At 44.1% G+C, this 24,199-nt stretch overlaps 1 protein-coding gene across 5 annotated transcripts in view; it reads right to left on the bottom strand.

Moving 5' to 3' along the window:
* ARVCF (ARVCF delta catenin family member) overlaps nucleotides 1-24,199 on the bottom strand; it is a 356,383-nt gene that overhangs the window by 218,352 nt on the left and 113,832 nt on the right. For 3 of the 5 annotated variants that reach the window (XM_063144150.1, XM_063144148.1, XM_063144149.1), the window contains exon 3: nucleotides 12,453-12,697. The exons of 1 other annotated variant lie outside the window; for it this stretch is intronic. In XM_063144150.1, coding sequence (XP_063000220.1) covers nucleotides 12,453-12,668 — 216 coding nt within the window. In that variant the 5' untranslated portion in view covers nucleotides 12,669-12,697. Of the gene's footprint in view, nucleotides 1-2,572; nucleotides 2,738-12,452; nucleotides 12,698-24,199 lie in introns of those variants that run through there. One more of the 5 variants, XM_063144151.1, reaches the window with a different exon arrangement.

Genomic DNA, 24,199 nt, shown 5'->3' with positions numbered 1-24,199 from the left:
CATGTTCAAAATTACCCACCCACCCCCACTTGAAGTTGCTGTTAAGAGCTTCATCTGACGAGCATTTTAATGCACGCTCATTATTGGGCACTCACGAAATACTTACATGATGTCGTCCGCCTCTCGCGCATCTTGCGCCCCTTCTGGCAGAAGACATGCAGCAAAAAAGAACCAGTAAAAGTCTGGTTGGACCTCTCCCCTATCTGACTCTATGGTGCTATTTACTTCCTGTTTTCAGGAAGCAATGCTGCAGCGGCGGCAGAAGAAACAACGGGAACCGCTCACTGACGCTCGTGGGATGAAGCTTTAAGATTGAACTGTGTGTCTTTCTCCCTCCTCAAAGAAGCTAGTAGCAACTTGGGGGTCTCAAACAGAGAAATGGTGCAGGAAGAAGCATCCTCTCTAGGATATGGGGTCATGGATTCCCACAACACATCAATGTTGGCCTTCAGTTTTTATATTCCGGGGGTATACATATAAAACACTTACATTTCAAATGAGTTCCTATTCTCTGTGCCTACTTTGGTGGGTTTATGTTTATCAGTCCTTTTATATGGCTTGGAGGAGTAGGATTTATAACTACCCTCCTCCCAGTCTGTGAAACCTCTGCTGTTGGACAATACATTTCTTTGACAGCATTGGATTCAGGAGCCACCGATGTCCTTATAAGGAAAGCCCCCCATACATTCATCTACTGTTCTAAACATGTGAAGAATTCAGGCTTTAAAAATTGCCTCAATTAATCTAGTCTCCCAGGCCATCCAAAAAGAGCACAGGAAGCTAAACAGAACATCTGTCTTCTCCTAAATGCCTGGCGGTCCATTTAAATTGAAGCCACAAACACTAATCTCTCTTAGTTTGACCCTGAAAAATAAGAGTGGCATGGGAAAATGTACATCCAGCACAGTTAAGACAATAATCATTCCCAAATGTATGCATTCCTCTGTCCCTGACTCTCTCTCTCTCCCCTACCCAAAAATATATGTGGATGCTACACTAGTCCTAGGCATACTTGTTAACATTCCACTCTATACCTCTACAGTTTTGTCCCTACCCACTCTCCCCACCACCACCACCACTTTCCAGTAGAAAAATATCCAAAGAGACAGATTTCTGTTGTTAACTTTGTGTACATCAACAGCTGATTGCTTGCAAAGAGACAGCTGAAATAGTTTCAGGTCAGGCAGCACAAAAAGGCAATGGGAAATACTTCCACTTCGTGCAACGTCCACAGGTGGTATGCCCTACAAGGAATACAAATGAGCAAGCATTCAAAGAGGAGTGGAATTTCAGAAATTTAAACTGAGGGGGGTGGGGAAATAGATGCTCAGTCAAATTATGCTCTTTTCAAAAACTCTACTAATCCATCAGCAGAAGACGAAATCAACATTCCCACAAAAGACAAAGGAAATATATGTGCATTCCCTAACAGTTGGAGCTACAGGGTTTGCCACAGAGCTGAAGGTCACCCCATCAAACCTCGAGCCCCCAAGACGAGACCTTTATGCATAAACACACATGTCTAACATCTCAGCCCACCTATAATCTATATGGTGGCACATATTCACAGATCAGCAGAGACACCAAGGCGCACCATCTCTCAAACCACATTGATATAATGCTGATTTCAAACCTCTTCCAACCTCAACAAGAGGTCCTCTTCTCCCCGAATTCAAGATATACACAAGGCTCAAAAACATCAGCAAGTAAGTTTTACTTTCCTTGCCCGCTGATATGCACCATTCTTGTGTACAAGGTGCCAGAATTAAGTCTGAAAGCAGAATAGCCCCATTTAAAACAACAACATCAACAATACAGACGTGTTTCACATCTCATAGTCAACTGGGCTTTCCCCCCCTTCTTCTTCTCTCTTTAGAGTTCCTTCATAAGATGCTGCCTCTAAAATTAAGTAAGTGTATAATTTTGCAAACATGTTTTTATTTCAAATCAGCCCTGCAATACAATGTAAGGTATGGGGGAAATCTCAGATTTCCGTAGTCCCTATGCAATATTATTCACACACACACACACAACATATCACTCGTCCGACCTAAAAACAACTTTGCTTTGGGGTTCCATCAACATTCTCTTTTTTTCTATGCACAGTAACAAAATACTGCATGGCAAAAGCAGCACCAGCCACAATAAAACCTGGCAAATCTCCCCACTCTCAGTGTAGGTCCCTATTTCCAGCAGCTATTTCTGTCCATTCAGAGTCAAAAGAGTTCCCTGGATTTATTGAGCAGTGCTAGAAGGTCAAAGGAAACAATAGCTTCCTTCTCCCCCTCCGTTCCAACTGGTAACACTGCAAAAGACAAAAAGCTAATCTCTCAACTCTCCAAAACGCTGGTTTAGGTGAACAAGCTGAATTGCTCCCCTGGTTTCTCCGGAGAAGAAGAAAAACCAGCCCTCCTTCCTTCCAGCCACATAAGAAATGCCATTAAAAACACTAAATGCACACACATTAATTAGGCAGCATCAAGGCCAAACACCTTCTTCCCCCAACCCTCCAACCGCCTGAAACGGAAAAGGCAGGCAAAGAGAAAGGCAGGCGCCAAGTTAATATACTAACCTGTTTGAGTTCTGCAGGCATTTATGCAAGGTTCCAGTTTTGCTTTCCCTACTGGGCAAAAAAAATAAAAATAAAAAATAAGTCCCGAATCAGTCCAGTTTCCAGGCAGGGCGGCTTAAGGGCTGCCACAGACACTCCGCTTTGACAGTCTGGTGTGCCTTCAGCTTTCCCTCCTTCCTCTCTGTGTTTGGAGAGCCCCTCTGAATTGATCCAGACAGCGGCGGAGCCAATCCGGGTAGGAGAAAAGGGCCGGCCCCCCAATCCAAGCCGCTCTGAAAGAAAGGGAGGAGGGGACTCCTTTTCACATGCTTTTTATTTCATCTCCTCCGCCCTTCTTCATTCCTGAGGGAGGAGGGAGAAGCCCAGACGGATCTCCTTGGGCTGCTGCTGCTGCTTTGGGGGAGGGAGTGGGTAGTGCTGATCTTCCCCGAGGATCGAGCTTTGCAAACTCTCCCAGTTTGCCGGTGAAGTGGGGGGAGCGGAAACTGACAGTCACAGCTGGAAGCTTCACACTACAGCAGCCTCTGGCCACACCCAGCAGCTCCAGGGAGGCACGCTCAATGCACACGGCAGACCCCGGTGACACAGTCAACAACCAGCCAGAGGTGTAAGGGTTGCCTCGATTCGGGTTGCTTCCTCTTCGCAGCACTGGGGAAATGCCCCTTGGAAAAGCAGATGAAGTGAGCCATGTAATAGCCGGGACAGGTGCTATACACACCTGACCCCTCCTTGATCTCTCCAAACTGATGCTCATTAGCCTCTTCCAGGGACTTCCAAATTACACGCAACGCTGCATCATGCATGCCAGTTTTCTTACCTGGGGAAGGAACAGCTTGTTCGACACATGCATGAAGTCGCCACCCGTGAAGGGCACACCCCGCTCTTTCTTTGCACGTGTAAGAGGGGAAATGTAACACGTGTCCAATTTTGGCATGTGAAGTCCTGCACAGTGCATGTGCTCACCCATAATCCATGTAAGGAAACTCATCATGGCGGAAGCAGCTCTTAAGAGCGGAAGGCAGACGCAGTCATTTGCCCCTTCGTGGGAAAATTCAAATCTCATGCAAATTCTTCTAACTCAAAGATGTTTGCTGAAAGTTCAATATTTTCCCAATTCAGATAGAGAAGCAGATTGATGTAGCTTTGAGAGTGCCAGATTAGGACGAGGGAGACCCAGGTTCAAATCCCCACTCAGACACAAAGCTCACTGAGTGACCTTGGGACACACACATTCTCTCTCTCTATCAGGCTAACCTACTTCACAGGGTTGATGTTGGGATAAACTGGGGTGGCGTGGGGGTGCAGAAGCATGACTGACCCCCTGAGTTTGTTGGAGGAACAGCAGGGTAAGCTCTTAATAAACATAAATAATAACGGATGCTGTTAGATTTTGAGATTTGGTGGGGAGTGAATCTCCAAGGTGTAACTGTTGTCAATTGCTTAATTAAACAAGGAATACTGGGAAGGAAGGGATTGATTTTGAATTCAGTTTATACTTAGTTATGTTGGTAATCAATTCCTGTCCATGGCTCATGGGGTTAGAATATACTTCTGGGGGTCTTTCAGATATGAGTCTGTGGTCTTTTAGGGGGTCTACTTGTAAATCTCCCCAAAACCCTCACTCAAGCCATTCCACCATTCCAGATCAAATCATCCATATTTAACCTATTATTATTATTATTATTATTATTATTATTATTATTTATTTATTTATTTATTTATTTATTTATATAGCACCATCAATGTACATGGTGCTGAAGTAGCCTTCTTCATCCAGCATGATTCAACCCTTTTTGCACCAGATTAACACCATTTCCTGACACTCCTTAGAGACTGCTTCTCCACACACAAGTCGTTACAGCAATCACAACTTCTACTGTCCTGATAGAAGCTCCAGGACAGCTTTGTACTGAGATGGCAAGTTGCAGTGTGGAAAATGGGAAGCTGTCAGTTTCTCTGGACCAACACTGACCACCTTGACTGGCAGCATCTCTTCAGCAAAGAAGTGTTTTCCCCAAAACCTCCTATCTGATCTGAACATCTGTATGCAAAACAGGTGCTCTATCACTGAGTCACAGTCCGTCCCCCAACCGGGTGTGACAATAGGGAAGTCTTCTTTTCCAAATGGAAACGACGCCATCAGCAAAGGCTGCTGCAGGCAATCAAACCACACCATTCAGTGCTTAATGGGCAGCTACAATATGTACTCAGACTAGGGATGAGCGAATGAACAATATTCAGGATAGCCAGGATTCTCCGAACTTCATCCCACTGCTCATTTCATGCCCGATTCCAAATTGAGCAGTGATTGAACAGGAGGTTTACACCAACGTTGCCAAATTTGCGTAAATATCCCCAAATTTGAGCAAATCTCCTCCATAGGCTAAAGAGGGCCTGAATCAGTCTACTGAAGAAATGTGTGCAAATTAGGAAATGTGCACAAATAGAACTGAGAATCTGGAACAAGACAAAAGCAAGGATGCATTTGGCGATTTGTGAATATTTTTAGCAAACGTGCTCGTGTTCAGGGCTTTGAAGGGACATTCTCGAACGTTTTCTGAGCAAAAATGAAATTCTCATACATCCCCCAAGACAGATCTGTATAAGAAAGAGAGCAATGTGGTTGTTGCACCATCAGCCAGTGTTGTGCAACAGATAGATAGGATGCCAGGACTTCGAACTAGGCCTCCCTAGTCCATCTCCCCATTCAGCCTTGGCATTCACTTGGCTTTGATCACAAGTCAGTCTAACCTTCCTTACAGGGCTATTGTTGGCAGAAAATGGACCAACCTCAAGTATGCTTTCCGGAGCTCCTTGGAGGAAGGGCAGGATGCAAATGTCACAGATCATATCAATTCTAGCAGCCGGTGACCTACATATGCTGGTAACTAGAGACTGGCCAAGTGTGTAAAAGGGGCCCAAATTGTCCTTTGCCAAAAGGGAGAAGGATCTGCAGTCTGTAGCCGATGACACAAATGCCAAATCCGGAAGTCAGGTCACATAGATGGCTGTTTATTCTTAGAGAAGGAATTTTTCACACAGCAAACTCCCTTCTTTCATCCTTCCCTCTCTTCGCCCCCTCCCGTTTGCAGTGTCTCTTGTGTTTCTCGCCCTCTCCTAGGAAATGCTTCCACTGTTTGGGGCTGTCACGTGCTAATTGCATCCATCAAACGATACGCATCAGGGGGAAGAAAGAGGCTTTCAAGACAATTATTCTTGGCTTCCCATATAAAAGACGGACAAGGGATGCAACTGGACCATTCGGCTGTTGCATCCCACTATCAGAAAACTAAGGATTATAATAAAGATCACTGGGGTCATCTTTATTATAATAAAGTGTTATAATAAAGACAAACCATTTCAATGCTTGCAGCGTCAAACGTGCAGTGACAATTAGGCTAGCAGGCTCTTAGCGAGAGGGCTTTTCCAGTAGTGACCCCATGTTTTGTGGAATACTTTCTCAATGGGGTGTCCCAAGGACAAAGATTTATTTGTTTATTATTGAATTCCTTTAGACAGGTTTTATCATTTTGACGTGGCTTTGAAACTATTGAGAAACATAGAGAATGCTGTGTACAGTGCTGGTCATCACACCAAAAACGAAGATATTGTGGAGTTGGAAAAAGTACAGTAAAGGGTAGCTAAAATGATCAAGAGACTGGAGCATATTCCCTATGGGGAAAGGTTACAACATCTGGGATTGTTCAGCTTGGTGAAAAGGCAAGTAAGAGGAGACATGATAGAGGTGTTTAAAATTATGCATGGTGTGGAGAAGACAGGTAGGGAGAATTTTTTCTCCCTCTCTCATAATCCTAGAACCCAGTGGGGTTAACACATCTAGCTAATTCGTGAGAGATTCAGGACAGATGAAAGGAAGAACTTCTTCACACAGCACATAGTTAAACTATGGAATTCACCACCACAAAATGTAGTACCAATTTAGATGGCTTTAAAAAAGGGTTAGACAAATTCCTGGAGAAGAAGGCCATCAATATCTACTAGTCCTGATGGCTATCCAAACATCTCTACACACAACCCCAAATTCGGGGTGAAAGCTTCATAGGTTCAAAAGTTTAACCCAGAATGACTTCAAAGGGAATCCTGGGTCGCATTCATTGCAGCAATCCAATTTTGAGGCATAAATCACAGCGGTTAGGCCCTTATGTCCCAGGAAAGGAGGCAGCCCTAGTGGCTAAGATGAATGAGCACACACTGAAGCATCCTAAGACTTGGGCCCTTTCTACACCTAAGGGTTATCCCAGGAAAATGGAGGGATTGTCCCTGTCTGCTCCTGGGATCCTCTGTGTGGGATTTGGATGCACAGGAATGATCCCAGGACGATCCTGGGATATAGGGCTGGTGTAGACATGCCCCTAGTCTAGGCTGTGTTTCCCCTTTTGATGAATGAACATTTAAAAACTAGTATGCAATGCATTTCATTCTGACATTGCCACCTTCCGTTATTTATTTATTGTTTACATTTTCTCCTCCCAGGTCAAGCAATGATTTTTTAAGCTTCTGGGTGTGTATGTGTGTTTTTCACACTAAGAGGGCAAGAGAGAACCTTCAGAAATTCAAGATGAAAAACATAGAAGATCTACGCTCCATCCCCTGCCAGTATTGGATTGTTTCCCAAAAGCTCCATAAATTGTCTGGCTCTCCACCCCATGACTTGACTTAACTGTCACGAATAGCTTCTCCCACATCCTTGAAAAAGCATTTAACTTTCTATTGTTGCTCCATTAGACATTGCTTCTGATTTCCTGTCTAAATTTTCTCTTTATTTTTTCAATATATCATGCCAGTCCTGTGTTGTAAACCACTCCATAAAACCAAAATATGAATAGATCTGCTTTGGTACATAGGAAGAATGGGAAAAGGGGGTTTGATATTACCTCTTCGATAATTTTCATCAGTCTGGCAATAGGGATAGGCAAACGAGCATTGTTTGAGCTTAGCAACATTCTCCAGACAACAGCTTGCTGCTTGACTCTCCTCAATTTGCAAATTTGTGCAGATTCCCTCCGCAGACTAATGTGTGGGTGATTTAAAAATTAGCACAGTTTTGAAATTTTGCACAAAATCAAATGGGCAAATTTGCACAAATCAAAGGCGAGCAAATGTTCAAGAATTTGCAAGCATATTTGGCAGGCACAGTCACCTGACCACACTCACGTTGGGGTTGCAAACAGGGCACATTCACATGTTTTCTGAGCAGAAACAAAATCCTCAGATATCCTTATCCAGTAACAATGGATCAAAAATGATAGTTGCCATCACTATCAGAGGAAACATATGTATGGTGTCAATGGATCTTTCTTTCTTTAGTAGCCAAAGGGGGGGATTTGGGGAAGTGGCTGTGTGAACCTCCCCTACCCATGCACAGTGGTCCCAATCAAGATCTGGGCCCCACACATTTACAGTAAAGTAAACAAAATGGTGAGGATCAGCTATGTGCTATGTATTTAATGCAGCATGTAGTTTGCCTCTCTTTGTGTTCAACAAGCTTTCTCCCAGGCAAATGTACATGAAATTGTAGCTTTTGATCATCCTTCCCGAACTGGTGCCTCCAGTTGTGTTGGATTACAATGCCCATCATTCTGAGCCAGCATGGCCACTGGCTCTGGCATTCATGCCTTTGTAAATGTGAAAAGTAGATCATTGCACTACTCAGGTAGAGGTGGCAACCAATGACCATACTGCCTGGGAATAATGGGAGTTGGAGTCCAACATAGCTGGAGGGTACACGTCAAGGAAGGCTGTCTTAGATTATTTACTTTACTTAGCAAAAGCAACAACAACAACATCAACACCAACGACCCAACACACCACCTGGTGTATATGCTTCTTATGTGGCATGTGAACCCATCACGAGAAGAATCAGAACAGGGTCTTCGGCAGAGTGTGGTCTCCAATACAAAAGATCCACAGCTCAAAAATCAGTCTCTGTGGCTACACCTCCAAGCCCAAAGCAGCTCACGGATATTAGCAGGTCGATCGGCAGCAACCCCTGAACCTGCTAGGTGTGAGAAACTGAGAATTTACGCTTTGCCTAAGGAAATCACCAAACACAGCTTTTAAATTCAGGTCACCGGTTTGCTTAGGGAAAAGACTGGCCACTGGAACAGAAATAAAGGTATTGTTTAAGTCCCCATTCCCCCAAAGCAACGGGAAATTCAGAAAATAGTTGCAAGGTCAGCTTGCCTTGCAGGAGTGTCTTTGCAAAAACAACCACCAGTATTGCAATAAATTATAACTTGCTGAGAAGGAGTAGTACAGATGCAAAACTGTATCAAGGTAACCCCTAAACCAGAGAGCACTATTTTTGCCCAGACTCAGCTTCCAGCACAACTTAATACAAAGGGCTAATCTCACATATTTTCCTAGCTCACAAATGCAGTTTCTGAGTCTGATTTTTCAGACAAAAGTCTAGTTGGAAGATGCATGTCTGTTGCTTGATAATTGCAACATCAAGTGACTCCTTTGCACGTGTGAATGAGACCCCACAGACAGCTCTGATGTCACATCATCAAATGCAGTGCTTTCCAAATGAGTCAATTCACATGAAAAGAGATGCTTCATAATGAAACACATGTTTCCTTTGTTGGATGTAATTGCCGCAAGATGTGATCAGTGGCCATTGGCATAGATAGCTTTCAAATATGTTTAAATGCACTTTATTTGCTTATTTATTACATTTATATCCCATCTTTTATTCCAAGGAGCCCAACGCAGCATATACGATCTTCTTATGTGGTAATATAACAAGTTTTTGGCCAAGGTCAGCTCATGACAACAGAATGTTGCCCTGTGGCTTGGACCTACCTGTGGGTCACCCATCCAAGGGTTGCTTGTACTGAATTTATTTATTTCATTTTTATACTGCCCAATAGCTGAAGCTCTCTGGGTAGTTCACAAAAATTAAAACCATGAAAAGTGTATTAAAACAACCAACATTCTAAAAACACAAATACACAATACAATATAAAAAGCACAACCAGGATAAAACCACACAGCAGAAGTTGATAAAGGTTAAAATATAGAATTAAAACAGCAAGTTTAAATTTAAGTTAAATTAGGTGTTAAAATACTGAGAAAATAAAAAGGTCTTCAGCTGGTGATGGAAGGAAGACAGTGTAGGTGGCCAGGCAAACCTCTCTGGGGAGTTCGTTCCACAGCCGGGGTCCCACAGCAGAGAAAGCCCCCCTCCTAGTCACCGCCTGCCTTACTTCCTTTGGCAGGGGCTCACGGAGAAGGGCCCCTGTGGATGATCTTAAGGTCCGAGCAGGTACATATGGGCAGGTACAATGATCCTTCAAATAACCTGGCCCCAAGCCATTTATGGCTTTGAATGTTAGTACCAGCATTTTGAATTGGGCCCAGACCTGGACTGGCAGCCGTTGAAGTTGTAAAAGGACTGGTGTGATGTGGTCTCGCTGGCCAGTCCCTGTTAGCAAATGGGCAGCCCTGTTTTGTACCAGCTGAAGTTTCCAGACCATTTTCAAAGGCAACCCCACTTATAATGCATTGCAGTAATCCAAACAAGAGGTTATCAGAGCATGGTTAACTGTAGCTAGGCTATCTCTGTCCAGATAAGGGTGCAGTTGGTATATCAGCCTAAGCTGATAAAAGGTGCTCTTTGCCACTGAGTTCACCTGTGCCTCAAGTGACAGTTCTGGATGCAAGAGCACTGCCAAACTACCAACCCAATCCTTTAGGGAGAGTGCAACCCCATCCAGAACAGGGTAAACATCACCTCGCCAGACAAATGAACAGTACCTCCATCTTGTCTGGATTGAGTCTCAGTTTGTTAGCCCTCATTCAGTCCATTACCGTGCCCAGGCTGAAGACTCCCATCTCTGTGTAAAGACTCATACTCCTGAGCAAGACTTGAATGAGAGCCTATAGTGCTTCTGGATAAGCATTTGGGATCTCAATACAACTATCTGCAAATCTTCTCACCTGGAATTATATTCTCACTGGGCTGACCATAGTGATTGGATTTCACCTTCTTATTCTTTTCCTCCATACACAGATGGGATGGCCCTACACATATGTCTTTAGGTAGCCATTTTCCATGTCCGACTTGGTTTTCTGCATCCCTATTCCATTTTTGCTTCTGTCCCCAGGAACACATCCATATCCTGCTATCCTCCAGTTCTACTAGCCTTGAAGATCACCATCTTCTCAAACGTTCATCTGGATGCAGACCAAGATTCTACTGTACATAATGCTACTGCACTAGAATGATACTATAATAACTGAACAGTCCATCTAAGACAAGACACTGTGTTAGGCTATGCGTGTCTATATTCTGTGTTTCTATTGCATGAGTACAGAATTTGCTATTGTTCAGAATCCTGAGCAACACAACTTCAATTTAAAAATAAATAAATTAACCTCCTATCCATTAAAACAAGGGTAATTAGAAGGTAGATCTCCATATGATTCCTTCAATTCTCAGCATTCCTGACCATTGGCCATGATGGCAGGGGCTTATGGGAATTGAATCCAAAACATCTGGACTTTTACCTTGTGCTCATTACTGCATTAAGGCAATGAAAGGAGTCATGAAGAGGTGTGAAAATACTTGACCCAAGTAATGACCTGATCAGGTGGGCAGAATCTTAGGAGCTAGAAAAAATTGAGTAGGGCTTCTAATGGTCTGGGGTGTCCTGCATGGAACTTTCCCCGTGGCTAGAAGGAGTAGAATAAATTATAAGGAAGCAAATATATGCACATTGTGTATACCTTAGATAACTTATACCAGTGGCAGATTTCACCTTTTTTGATACAAAATATATTCTGCATTTTGTGCCAAATACACTCAGGTCAAGAGATTTCCCATATTTGAATCAATGTGAGGTGTATCCTGAGGACCGCAACCAAAGAAATTAACAAGGAGAAACCGAGCCACTACTTTTGATCCATAGACAAGACCTGGTCACCACAAGACCTGGTCACCAGCTAGCCCCCAAAGGAGACTAAGATTCGTAAGCAATGACAAATTCAAGACTTTTGGAGAAGGTTGAACAAGACCATTGCCTCCTCTTTTTGTTTAATGTCCTCAAAATATATTCTCAGGAACCAGAGTGCATGCAAAAACAAATCTCAGCACAATCGTCACCAACTCATATTCGCACAGCAGGCAAGATCCAGTCTAGAGTGTAACTCTAGAACATGAAGGAACCCCGGAGCCCTGTTTCACACTACATTGTAATAAGGAACGTTGAGGGAAAGTACCCAACAGGGTATCCTAATGCAGCGGAATGAGGTGGTAGAATGGATTGCGTCACTTCAGACTGCTGGTGTGCAACCACATATTTGGCCGCTCACCTAAACACTCTGCAAATAGGAGCAGTTCTTGCTTGCGATGTAATGATCCTGAGGTCTCAAAAATGGCCATATGAACATAAGATGAGCCGTGAATGAGACCAAGGGTTCATCTAGGCCAGCATTCTACTCACACAGTGGCCAACTGGCTACCTGGGAGAAGCCCACATATACGTTGGACATGGATACAATCACAACCTCCTGTTTGTGTTCCCCAGTGACTGCCATCACTCCATGCTTATCTTTAGTCCTTACCTCATAAGCCCAGCACCCAAGTTCAGTACTCCTGACTCCCTCTGGTCCTGCCCACCCAAAGAGGTGTCACCCATTCTGCCACCTCAGTATCACGCTATCACCGTGTTCTCTGGCACGTGTCGATTAGGACTGGAAAATGGCCACCGTGGGGGAGACACGCCACAGGAGCGGCCTCGACCTCTGTGAAGGAAGGATGGCAAACCAATGGGAAGAACGCATTCTCTGGGGATTGGGGCCGGGGGGATGACGATGGGCCATGCAGAGTGACAAGTAAGGGGAGCAGGCAGTTTACCTGCAGGACAAGCTGCTGCCAGGCGGTTGCCAGAGGCTGGCCGCTGCCAATGTTGCACATGCTCACTCGGTCCGAGGGCTGATTGGCGCGCTCGAGTTGCAGGGAGACATTGCGCCGCTCTTCTTCAAGGGCCCGGGTGAGCCGCTCGAAACGAGCCTCCTGCTCTTTAACGGATGCCAAAATGCTGGCAGCGGAACGGATGTCATAGTCATCCATGACGGGGCTCGGACGGTCTTTCCTGTTCACTGATCCGGGCAAACGACAAGGGTTAGGTAACAAAGGGTGGAAAGGAGACACAGGTCAGAAGAAGGCAGGAATAAAATAAAGAGCGGCACACGTTAATTACTCTGTGGCGTCATGTTTACGGCAAAGGGTGCAGAACCTCGAAGGCTGAGTTGGGAGCTCGTGGGGGCCACGTGCCAGCGGTGGGCGGTGGCTGAAGGCAAAGGGTGTGGCCAAGAAGAAAAATAAGAGCAAAAGAGGTGGAGCCAAATACCAGCCTATTTTTTAACTTATAGCTCCTTTTGGTCAATAATTAACAGAGGCATCTCAATCTTCTAGAATGTGGGGGGGGGGACTCCACAGACGCCAGGACCCCACCAAACAATTAGTGGTTTGAAGAAAAGGAGCGCAGCATTTTGGGGAACCCTGACGGACCAGACTGAGACCTGCAGAGAGCTGAATTTGACCCCCGTGTTTGAGGTTCTGCACCCTTGATTTAAGGCAACAAGCATGTTCTTCCCTACTGGTTAGAAAACACTTTATTTCCAGATATCGTGTGTGTGTGTGTGTGTGTGTGTGTGTGTGTGTGTGTGTGTGTGTGTGTTGAATAGCACTGCACCATTTTTTAAAAAAAAATATGCACACTTCGAACAGAATTTAGATTTAACTGACCAGGTAACAGGTTTTTTAGGCTTCCACCTGACAAGAGATTTTTCTACTTTTCATGAAAGTAATTTCACTATGCAAACAAGAATGTAGTTTTAAGGAGACATTAGTTTTCCATTTTCTTCTTTTTTTTCTGCTGGCAGACCAATTATTTCTATACTTTCTATTCACATCTGGTGTCTTCTGCTTTTAATATCACAGATGGATAAGAATTAACACTTTCAAAGCTGCAAAAGCCCCACATGAGAGGCCTCTTAGCAGTGACTGAGCTTAGACAAGGAGTTTCAAGACTGCCCAAGACATGCTGTGACATCACAGAAGTGCATGGGAAGGGACTGAGCAGGTGGGGCAGTTCTGAAAGCTATGCTAGTGAACATTTCACAAATGAAGGCTATTTCATGTTATACTTTCTCCATGCCAAAAATTATCTTAGTGTGTGAAAAGGCATGAAGTCCGACATGTTTATTTAAGCATGTGTTTAAATTAGATTTAGTTTAAACTAAATTCAGTTTCAAGAAGTTCTAGTTATAATAAACATCAACAGATGTGCAGTCTTTTAGAGATGGTTGTCAGTCTACAAGTCTCATTATACCTGACCATTGGCCAGGGCTGATGGGAAATGGAGTCAAACAATATTGGAGGACTAGGATTCGTTTGTGGAGAGAGCACCTAGAATTCTTAGAAAAGAGGTGGAGAAAAAATGGCTAAATCAAATGTTTCTAGAATCTCTGATAAATGCCAAATTGAAGAATAACACTGCTGTAAATGTTCTACCCACACACTTGTAGCCTCAAAACTGAATGCAGCACAGCTAGGTGCTGTGGTCTGCCTGGTTCTGGAGACACCACATTTTGCAGCACCAAGCAGCAAGTCCAATGCATCCTTTTGCACCATGGCAGACCCCCTACATTGATGTCCATGTGCCTACTGCCTTCCTGAACAGCAAGCTCCAGCAGCTGCAATTTGGAACAAGATTCTCATTGACTTTGTCCTACAATGCCCTGGACGTTCTATCAGTTCAGATCCTTGATGGGAAAACCGTGTAGCTGTGGGTAGGTCATAGGGGCTGTTCCCGTTCCTTAGAGGAAAAAAAGAAAGAAAAAAAGTTCACCAGGATGGGTGAACGAGCAACGTTCTAGAGTCCGCCTGCCTCATACCCAATTCCCATTTGCAATCACTGCTTGGTTAGTATAAATGGGAAATTTGTAAAAATTTATTTATTTATTTATTACATTTTTATACCAGCCCAATAGCCGAAGCTCTCTGGGCGGTTCACAGATGTCCTGCATAGACCAAAGTGGGGGTGATTCAGTCTGAGGACATTTGCACAAATTGAACTGGGAATTGGGACAAGCACAAGCAAGCGTTGGACCATTTGCAAATATTTTTGGTAGACACGGGCTCACGATCACAGCCTCAAATATTTTGTGTTAGCAAAGGCAGAATAGGCTGTCACATATTTCTGATGAGCTGCAGTCAGCTTGGTGAGTCAAAAGTCTTGTCCCATAACATCAGTTCCTCCTACCTCTCGCACTCCCCTTGGCCTTCTTTTAAGGGCATCCTCTAGCACCCTTCCCCAACCTGGTGCCCCCTCGCATCTCATTAGCAGATCATTTCCAGGCACAAGCAAAGCAGTAAGGGATGTCACATGCTGCAGCAGGCAGCTTGCTATAAAACACAGATAAGCAGAGGTCCTATGGCTGTCTGTGGAAATCGTGGCGGCTGCCGAGCACCAAATAGTCTGGAACAAAGCAATGAGTCAGGCTAAGGTAGACCATTGTGAACCCTCTTCAAAAGAGATGCCATTAGGACCAGAGAAGAGAGCAATGCGTAATCCTCACCAGCAGATATGAGCCGTATAGAAATTAACTCTTCATTGACCTTGCAAAGGCACAAAGTCATTGCCAAGTGAAACAATTCCTACCAAACCAAGATCCCTGGGAGTTTTTAAATTGGGCCTCTTTTCTCTGAAGCTGCAAATAAAAAGGGAGCAGTGCCAGGGGTCCTATAGCTTCAGCACACGTTGCTGGATTACGAGGCGCACATGGCAGAAATACATGGTGCTCACTTCCACACAGAAGCAGAGCTCCACATGCACACCAAAGCACATGGAGCTCCTCCCAGTGTGCAAACAGAGCACTAGAAGAGAGAGGTTGGCCCTGTTCAGAAGGCCCCTTAACCACCATAGCTTAAGGTGTCTTCTGAACAGGGCCTTTGAGTCATCGCTCAGAGTGCAGAAGAGAAAAGGTTGAGTTCTTGTGGGAAGTTTCCGGTGTGGCTGGTTTGGTATTTTAGTCTATACAGAAGCTTGTATGGTGTCTTACTCTGTGCACCTGTTGCTGTCCAGGCAGTCTAGAAGGCTCTCAGTGAAGGATTTTGGTGCATCCTTAGAATCATAGAATAGTAGAGTTGGAAGGGGCCTACAAGGCCATAGAGTCCAACCCCCTGTTCAATGCAGGAATCCACCCTAAAGCATCCCTGACAGATGGTTGTCCAGCTGCCTCTTGAAGGCCTCCAGTGTGGGCGAGCCTTAGGAACTGGTTCCATTGTCGCACTGTTCTAACAGTCAGGAAGTTTTTCCTTCCTGCAAATTGTTGCCATGCATCTCCTTGAAGAGGAATTAAGTTTCTAGTCCCATCATTGCAGAAAGAAGCGTTAAACGTATGACAGCTGTCTGCTGGAGGTTCCTTTCCGAAATCTACACTTACTGTCCCATCAGTCTTCTTATAACATGAGCAGCAAAATCCTAATTGTGTGTGCAAGGTGAGGGGACCAAAACATAACAGCAACACACCTTGGTTTTCTCTTTTTGCTTCCTCCCATCCACAAGCCCAGATGAAGGACAAAGGTTTTGTACCTGCAGACAGATTTAGAGTCAAACTATATATTACATTAAAAACATGATTTGCAATTGTGTGTTTTTAAAAACAAACAAAAGCAGGAACCAGGAGGAGGGAGGTGACCTGGATTGGTATCAGAGTTATTAGCACAGGGTTTCAGCTTTACTACTTCAACTAATTTAGGACATGCTTTATTTTTGATGGCATGTGGGTTTTTGGTGTGCTGCTGTTGCTGTTGTTTGTCGTTTACTCCCCAAAATGGTGATACAAGGTAACAGAAAAAGCTGAAAAGCATAAAAAGATTTTTTGGCAAGGGATGCTTTGGAAGGAAAGGGAGATTCTCAAATACACACATCCCACACCAGGCAAGAATCTATATTTGCACTGCAGCCCTGCGGCTGTATGAAATGCAACAGGGGCCTGGGAAATGCTTTTAAATTACTAAATGCTGGCGGCATTGCAATTCTGAAGAGCCAAAACCTTTTTTTTATTATTTTGAAGCACCAGCCCTGTTACAGAGCTGAAGGAGTAATTCCAATATCCTGGGTGCCAGCATCAAATTTTCAACCAAGCGTCTGGGGACTTTTGGCAGCTCTGGGACACAGATTGCTTTGGCTATCACAGTCTAGAATTGTGGTGTTTGATCATGCTGACACCCATGGCAGAGTCCCCCTGGAACTATATCTGTCATCTGTGCCATAACTACAGTCCGTTGTGCATTTTGCTTTCATTTCCAGGCTTCCTGATGACTGAACTCTTGTCTGCCTTCAGAGCCCCAGTGCTGGTTGAACAGCTGTCATGGAGCCAATTTTTCTACAGCAGCTTTCCACAATCTAGCAGCCTCCAGCTGTGTTGTACTACAAGTCCCAGAATCCCAAGCTCATCCTGGGGTTCTCAGAGTTGCACATCTGGAAGATACCACAAGGCTGTTTTATAGCTTTTGCCATCTGCATCAGAGTCAAAGGGTACTTACCGGCTCTAGCTTTTCACCTGAACTTTCATTTGTCCTCCATCACAAAAGCAATAATGAAGTGACTTCCTGGGTCTAAAGCTCAAAATGCTAAGCCCTTAAGAAGCAGCCTCAGATATTCTCCGTGAGCCCCTGCCAAAGGGAGTGAAGCAGGTGGCTACTAGGGAGAGGGCCTTCTCTGCTGTGGCACCCCAGCTGTTGAACGAGCTCCCCAGAGAGGTCCACCTGGTGCCTACACTATACTCCTTCCATCGCCAGCTGAAGACCTTTTTATTTCCTCAGTATTTTAACACCTAATTTAACTTACATTTAAATTTTGCTGTTTTAATTCTGTATTTTAACCTGAATCAAGTTCTGCTGTGTGGTTTTATCCTGGTTGTGCTTTTTATACTGTATTTTGTGTTTGTGTTTTTAGACTGTTGGTTGTTTTATTATGCTTTTCATGGTTTTAATTTTTGTGAACTGCCCAGAGAGCTTCATCTATTGGGCAGTATAAAAATGAAATAAATAAATAAATAAATAAATAAATAAATAAATAAATAAATAAAATATTTCTCCTATGTAGAAATAGATCTTCAGAGAGGAATTATGTCCTTCCTTCTCTTCAACCCATATGACGAGCTCTTGACTGTGTCAGCTCTATCTCTGTGTGGCTCCTTCCATCCTTCTCCCCTTCTTCTTTTTCAACATTTTACCATAGGACCCTTGATGCTGCATTATAGATTCCGAACGGGGTGGCATTTTTCAAGCCTGCATAGCTCTGTAGCCATGAGGCATGGAGAGACCTGGGTTATGGCTAGCTATCCAAGAGGAATCCGGGAACTTTCTGCTCCGTCACCCTTTTAAAAGACTGAAGCTACATCTCTCTCTCTCTCTCTCTCTCTCTCCCAGCCATTAACCCCCATCCCCAGCATTCTTCCAGGGCCAGTGGGATAGCTCCACTATCCTTGTGCACTTGAGTGTATGAAACATACTGTGGCAGTTTCTAGTTGTAAAAGGAATGGGGCATGGAAGAGTGGGGGGCAAAGAAATAGCCACCTCCCCCTGCCAGAACCTCTTAAGCGTTGATGAAGGTTTCAGGAACAATTCAGACCTATTTCAGATACTATTGATGGTTCCTTATAAACAGCAAATTCAGGCACCAATCAAAAGGCCCTATAACAACACTCATTTTCAAGGAACAAAACAACAGCATGAATCTTTCTGTGGGTGGGTGGGTGTTTTAGTATGTAAATCATAAATTCAACAGCAGAGATTAAGCTAGTATGTCTAGATCAGGGATAGGCAAGGTTTGGGGCCTGTGGGGCACATTTGGCGATTTGATTAACTGTCCTGGGCACCACCACAAAATGGCTGCCATGGAGGGTGTGGCAAAGGACAAGTCACTTAGCCAAAAGACTAAGTACAAGGAAGAGGTGGGACTGAGACCAAACGCCTTTGAACCCACAGTTTTCTGCACCAACGGAAATGTATTTTGCAGCAATCGCAGCTGCTGCTAAGAAAATCTGTTCATTATGAAAATGGGGAGAGGGTAGTGCACCTTGATGGGTACCAAGAAAAGTGCCCATGGGCACCACATTTATTTTCCAACTGGCCCAGTCAGTAAAGTAATGTGCAACGTGGCCACCATCTGGGACAGAACACATGTTAGTTTTCTATTTGGAGGGAATTGTTTCTTTGAAGGAACATCCCGCCATGTGAGCCTCTGCCCAAGGTTTCAAGTGGTACAGCCTTGACTCAGGAATGCTGTCTCACAGAGAATTAGGCCTCAGTCACGAGATGGGAGTTTGTTTTTATTCTCACTGCAAGAGTATCCTCACAGGAGCAAATGGCTATCATGAAACCTAGTATGGTATAGTAGTTGGGGTGTTAGTCCAGAGTCAGAAAGAAATGGGTTCAAATCCCCACTCTGTCATGAAACTTACAGGGAGGTCTTAGCCCAATCACTCATCCTCTTAGTGTAACCTACCTTGCAGGATTGTTGTGAGAATTGGAGAAATGGTGGCATTATTATTATTATTATTAGTAGTAGTAGTAGTAGAGATATAACAGCAGCAACATGTCCCTGTTCTTTTTTGCACAACCTCTGTTGATTGAATCCCCACTTATTTATCTAGTAGCAACACTGACTTGTGTAGTAAATATAGACTGTCATTTGCAAATTTGCCACTGTTTGCAGATAAATTAAAATGGACTAGAAACAGCCCCCTGCTCCCCAAACAATGCTGGAAGAATTGCAGCCAAATAAAACAAGTATTTCTTATGCTGCTCTATAAAACACATAACGGTGTTGAAAGCTTGTATAAGGGGCAGCTTTTTGCTGTTCTATTCTTTACCTCCTCACTGCTGAATGTGACCTTTCAGGAAGTCTCCAGCAGCAGAACCTTTTACAAAAGCATCTTTCTGTCAACAATGAGGGCCAGAAACTTATTTTGAAAAGCAAAACAGAGTCCTCGTGAATCCAAACTCAAGTGTTGTTGTTTTTTAAAAGGAGTTCTGTGCTGTGCACAAAAGCAAGACCATGTAGAACCAGAACAGTTTGCAGTGTGTACAAGTGTGTGTATTTGTGTTGCTACACAGTCTCGAAGAGGAAGGGCCAAGGACATGATCCTGTTTGCAACCAACCGGTAGTTCGTGGAGCAGGATAGACCAAGCTGCTGCTACTCCATTTCCCCCTGAAGATGGCATAATCCTCAAACAGCATTCAAAGTCATGCAATTTCCCCGTGCAATTTTGGAAAGCGTGCATTGAAAACAAGACAATACACACCTAAGAAGGTTAGGAAGGTTTCTAGGTTAAAGACGCTGGGACATCACACCTTAAAACCTAGAGGAAATGAGAGCCATAGACAGCCTCAAGATGAAACAGCTGCAACAAAAGAGGGTGGGGAGAGAAGAAAAGTTAGTTCTTGAGGTGTTAGTAACTTTTTAAAAAGTCCTTTTTTTTCTTTTTTGGCTACACAGAAGCATTTCCTTTCAACCAAGATGACTAGAAACACACCCATAAAACCTAGATGAAATATACCTCATTGAACCAATCGCATGGTCCCGAGGGCACAAATGCAAGGAATTGTAAACCCAGAATATTTTACTGTGGGCTCTTCTACACCAAGCAGATAGTCCACTATGAAATTTATTTATTTAATTACATTTATATACCACCCCACAGCCGAAGCTCTCTGGGCGGTTTACAACAATTAAAAATAGTAAACATTAAAAGTATACAAAAATTTAAAAAACATAAAAACAGTATAAAAACAACAGTAGGAGCCACACTATTGCTTTATTGAAGTGCACTGACAACTGTTGGGGTCCATTGAGACATACCATATACTGCTTTCATACCACTTTCAGAGTGTTATATCCTGCTTGGTGAAGATGTGTCCTGGGCCCCAAGAGTTGTCAGTGCACTTCAGTACCACTGTAAAGCAAGAGTGTAGATCTTGCAGCGCACTTCAATATCGCTATAAAGCATTAGTGTGGCTCCTGCCTTTCATATACCACTTTCATACCATTTTCATAGTGGAATATCCTGCTTGGGGTAGATGAGCCCTGTGTGTAAAATTGTGGAGCTACATTATCTCGAAGAGGGAAGAAAGAAAGGGAAAAAAGCAGAGCCAAGGATGTTCTCCATTCGTAGCAAATGCTTTCCTTTCTTGTTAGGGAAAAGGTGGCCAGAATCCAAAATGCTTCTTCCAGGAAAACCCCCAAAGGCTTTTTGATTTCTAAAAGACTCAGCAGGCAGCAGCCATGCTGTATCCCAAACTGCCTCACAGAAACAATGGAAGCTGCCTGATGGCAGATCAGAGGAGACTCCTTGGGCATCTAGGCCAGAGTTCTCTGCTCTGACCAGCAACAACTCTCTGGGGTTTCAGGCAAGGATTCCCCCGCCCCATCACATCTTACCTAATTGTGGAGTGCTTTTTTTTAAAGCTGGAGATGCCAGGGATTGAATCTGGAACCTTCTGCATGCACAGAATTTGCTCTACCACTGAGCAACCCTTATCCTTTAGTTCAAATCTATCTATATCCATGTTCCACCTATGTCTGAGCCCTCATTTATTTATTGCATTTTTATTCTGCACAATAGCCAAAGCTCTCTCATTTCTCATTATATCCCTAGCAGGGATGCTCATCTCCAAACACTGTCTCACCGATTTGAGTTCGCATTTGCGATCCCTGCTCGATCTGTGCAAACGGGAAAACTGCAGCAATCAAGAAGCGATCAAACGTGAAATTTGCGTAACTTTCCTCCATAGAGTAAAGCGAGGCTTTCCACCTGGAGGGGAAATTTGTGCAGATTGGAAACTTGCACAAAAATTGAACTGGCAGAGTGGTGCAAATCGAATATGAGCACACGTCCAGCAATTTGCAAACATTTTCAGCGGACTCATCCCTGCAATCACATCTGCACATAGTTAAACTATGGAATTTGCTTCCCCAGGTTATAGTGAGGGCAACAAATTTGGATGGCTTTACATTCATGGAGGAGAAGGCTGTCCTTGGCTACTAAGCATGACAGGTATTAGAGTCAATACCAGTATGTCTCTCAATACCCATTGCTGGGGAATGTGGGCAGGAAGGTGCTCTTACACTCATATTCCACTTTAAGAGTCTCAATATGTATTTGGTTGGTCCCAGTGGAAACAGAATACTGGAATAGACAGACCTTTGGCTTGCTCTAGTAAAGCTCTTCTTCTGTTCTTAAAACACATCTCTTCTATGGCCTTAGCTAGACCTACAATTTAGCCCGCAACAGAGGAAGGAAGATCCTGCGATGTGTTTATCGTGAGATCCCTCCTCTGTTTACATGTGACGCGTGACAACCTCAGAAGGAGAGGTGTCGCGCCCACCTTTTTTTTTTACTTAAAGGGGTGGCAGCGCATGAATGCTCATGTGCTAAAGGTAAGTAATTTTTTAAAATTAAATTACTTACACCACTCCCCCCCACCCTACCCCCGAAGGGCGCAGCTCCCAGCTCCTCGCGAGGAATTGCACGGAGCCAGGTCAACCCGCAGTGCCCAGCCACATGTTCCACGGTCTCGGACTCAGCCTGGGACCTCAGAAAAACCAGGGCCAAAGGGGAGAGTGAGATCCCGGGGCAAGGGAGGGATCATCCCTCCCTGATCCCGAGATCCTCTGTGCGTCATGTGGATGCACAGGGACGATCCTGGGGATCACCCAGGGATAAAGCCCCGTCTAGCTATGGCCTATGTAGACCTAACGTCCGAAACAACTCATCATCAAAAGAAACTGCTGAAAACAGTCTCACCTAGCCTAGCTTAGCCTTGGTTCCCTTAATTTTTTGCTTCTCCCCACCCCCTTTGGTTTTGCTTGTTCCGTAGTCCTGCATACCTTGGGGTTCCCCTAATCATGCTGATACCTCCCTCTATTTCTCTGTAGCTCCCTGTTGGTTCCAGTTCTGTCGGCACAGGGGCACCGAGTTCGCTGTTGGAAGGAGCAATTATTACACATTATTATACAAATTTATTATTACAGTTGCTACTGAACTCGATTCCCAAGCTAGCTTAAGTTTCTTGGACTGCCTCAACACACTCTGGGAATGCTCCAGAATACAGCTAGCAGGACATTCTAGGTGTTGAAAAAGATTTCAGGCCAAGGCCAGTGGAGGCTGGTGGCTCTGACGTTGGTGGGGTGGTGAACCAGTCAGAGCTCTGGGGGATCTATCCAGGATGCTGAAGCAATTTTGGGGATTGGGTTCAGCAGCTTGGGTGGCTGCTTTGAGTTCTGAATGAAACCCAGAGCAGATTCAACAGCCCCATTGATGTCAGAGTCACCAGCCTCCACTGGCTGAGGCCCATAGGACACTAACCTGAAGAAAATGTATTAGTTTTAAATGTTTTAATTATATGTATTTTATGACATTTGCATTTATGTTGTACCCCGCCTCGATCCGGAGGGAGAGGCGGGTAACAAATTATTATTATTATTATTATTATTATTATTATTATTATTATTATTATTATTATCCCTTTCCCAGTGCTTTTATTTAGAAATAGTCAAAGATGCTTCCTCTGCACAGCTACCATAGCTGTGGTTGACTGACCCCCAATTTGGCCCATCATCAACAGTCCCACACCAATGAAAAGCAATGCACAAAGGAAGCGGTTTCAATATAGGCACAGACAGGCAGACCTAGTGTGCTGGTGTCAGAAGAAACAAAAAAGGGTTGGTTAGAGGTTTTGTTCTGCACACACAAAAAAGCAATCCGTGAAACAAAGAGTTCAGCTAAAGGAGGAATGAGAGCAGAGGAAATGCCATCCAGAAAAAAAGAAATACTCTCTAACTAGGCACCCATTTAGGAAGGAATTCTGGAGTTATTTAAGGCTTCAACTGTAGGGCTAGGTCAATGAAAATTGTGCCTCAGCAGAAAAGGAAAAGAAAGGAAAAGAAAAGAAAAACAGAAAACAACAGAGAGGAAAGACTAGAATTTCAATACAAGATTATAGCTGCTGATTTAGAAATTAGGCAGCCTCCAGGGACCTCTTGATGATTCAAGTCAGCTAGAATTTAATATTCACAATGCTAAGAAAACAGGGTAACCCATTGTGTTCTTAAATTATTGATTTCCATAATAAACCTCACTTAACAGGAATGAAATAGGAATGCAATAATTCATGAAAAAGTTACTGATCACTCTTCCTTGCAGTGCCCACAGAAAACCTGCAGATAGTCTTGGTTAGGGTGACCAACTGTCAGGATTTGCCCGGATTTGTCCTGGTTTTTGTTCTTTCCATAGTGTCAGGGGGGATTTTCTATAATTTTCAATAATGTCCTGGAATGACACACCTTCCCCTTTAAGGCTGCCATTAGTATGGCAGGAGGGAATGACATGCTTTCTTGAGGCACATCATTCCCCCACCCCGAGCTCCAATTGAGGTCTTAAAGGGGAAAGTGGGTCATTCCTGGACATTATAGAAAAGGCCCCAATTGGAGTGGATGGTGGTGGTGCAGAATGAAATCCTTTCCCCTCCTCCACTCCAATCGGGTTCTTTAAGGTGGCGGGGGAATAACTTACTTTCTGCAGGA

Source organism: Elgaria multicarinata, chromosome 18 (genome assembly GCF_023053635.1).
Source record: "Elgaria multicarinata webbii isolate HBS135686 ecotype San Diego chromosome 18, rElgMul1.1.pri, whole genome shotgun sequence".
In the NCBI taxonomy this organism is placed as follows: Eukaryota; Metazoa; Chordata; class Lepidosauria; order Squamata; family Anguidae; genus Elgaria; species Elgaria multicarinata.
The sequence above is the reverse complement of the archived record's forward strand: the minus strand, read 5'-3'. Positions and strand labels throughout refer to the sequence as shown.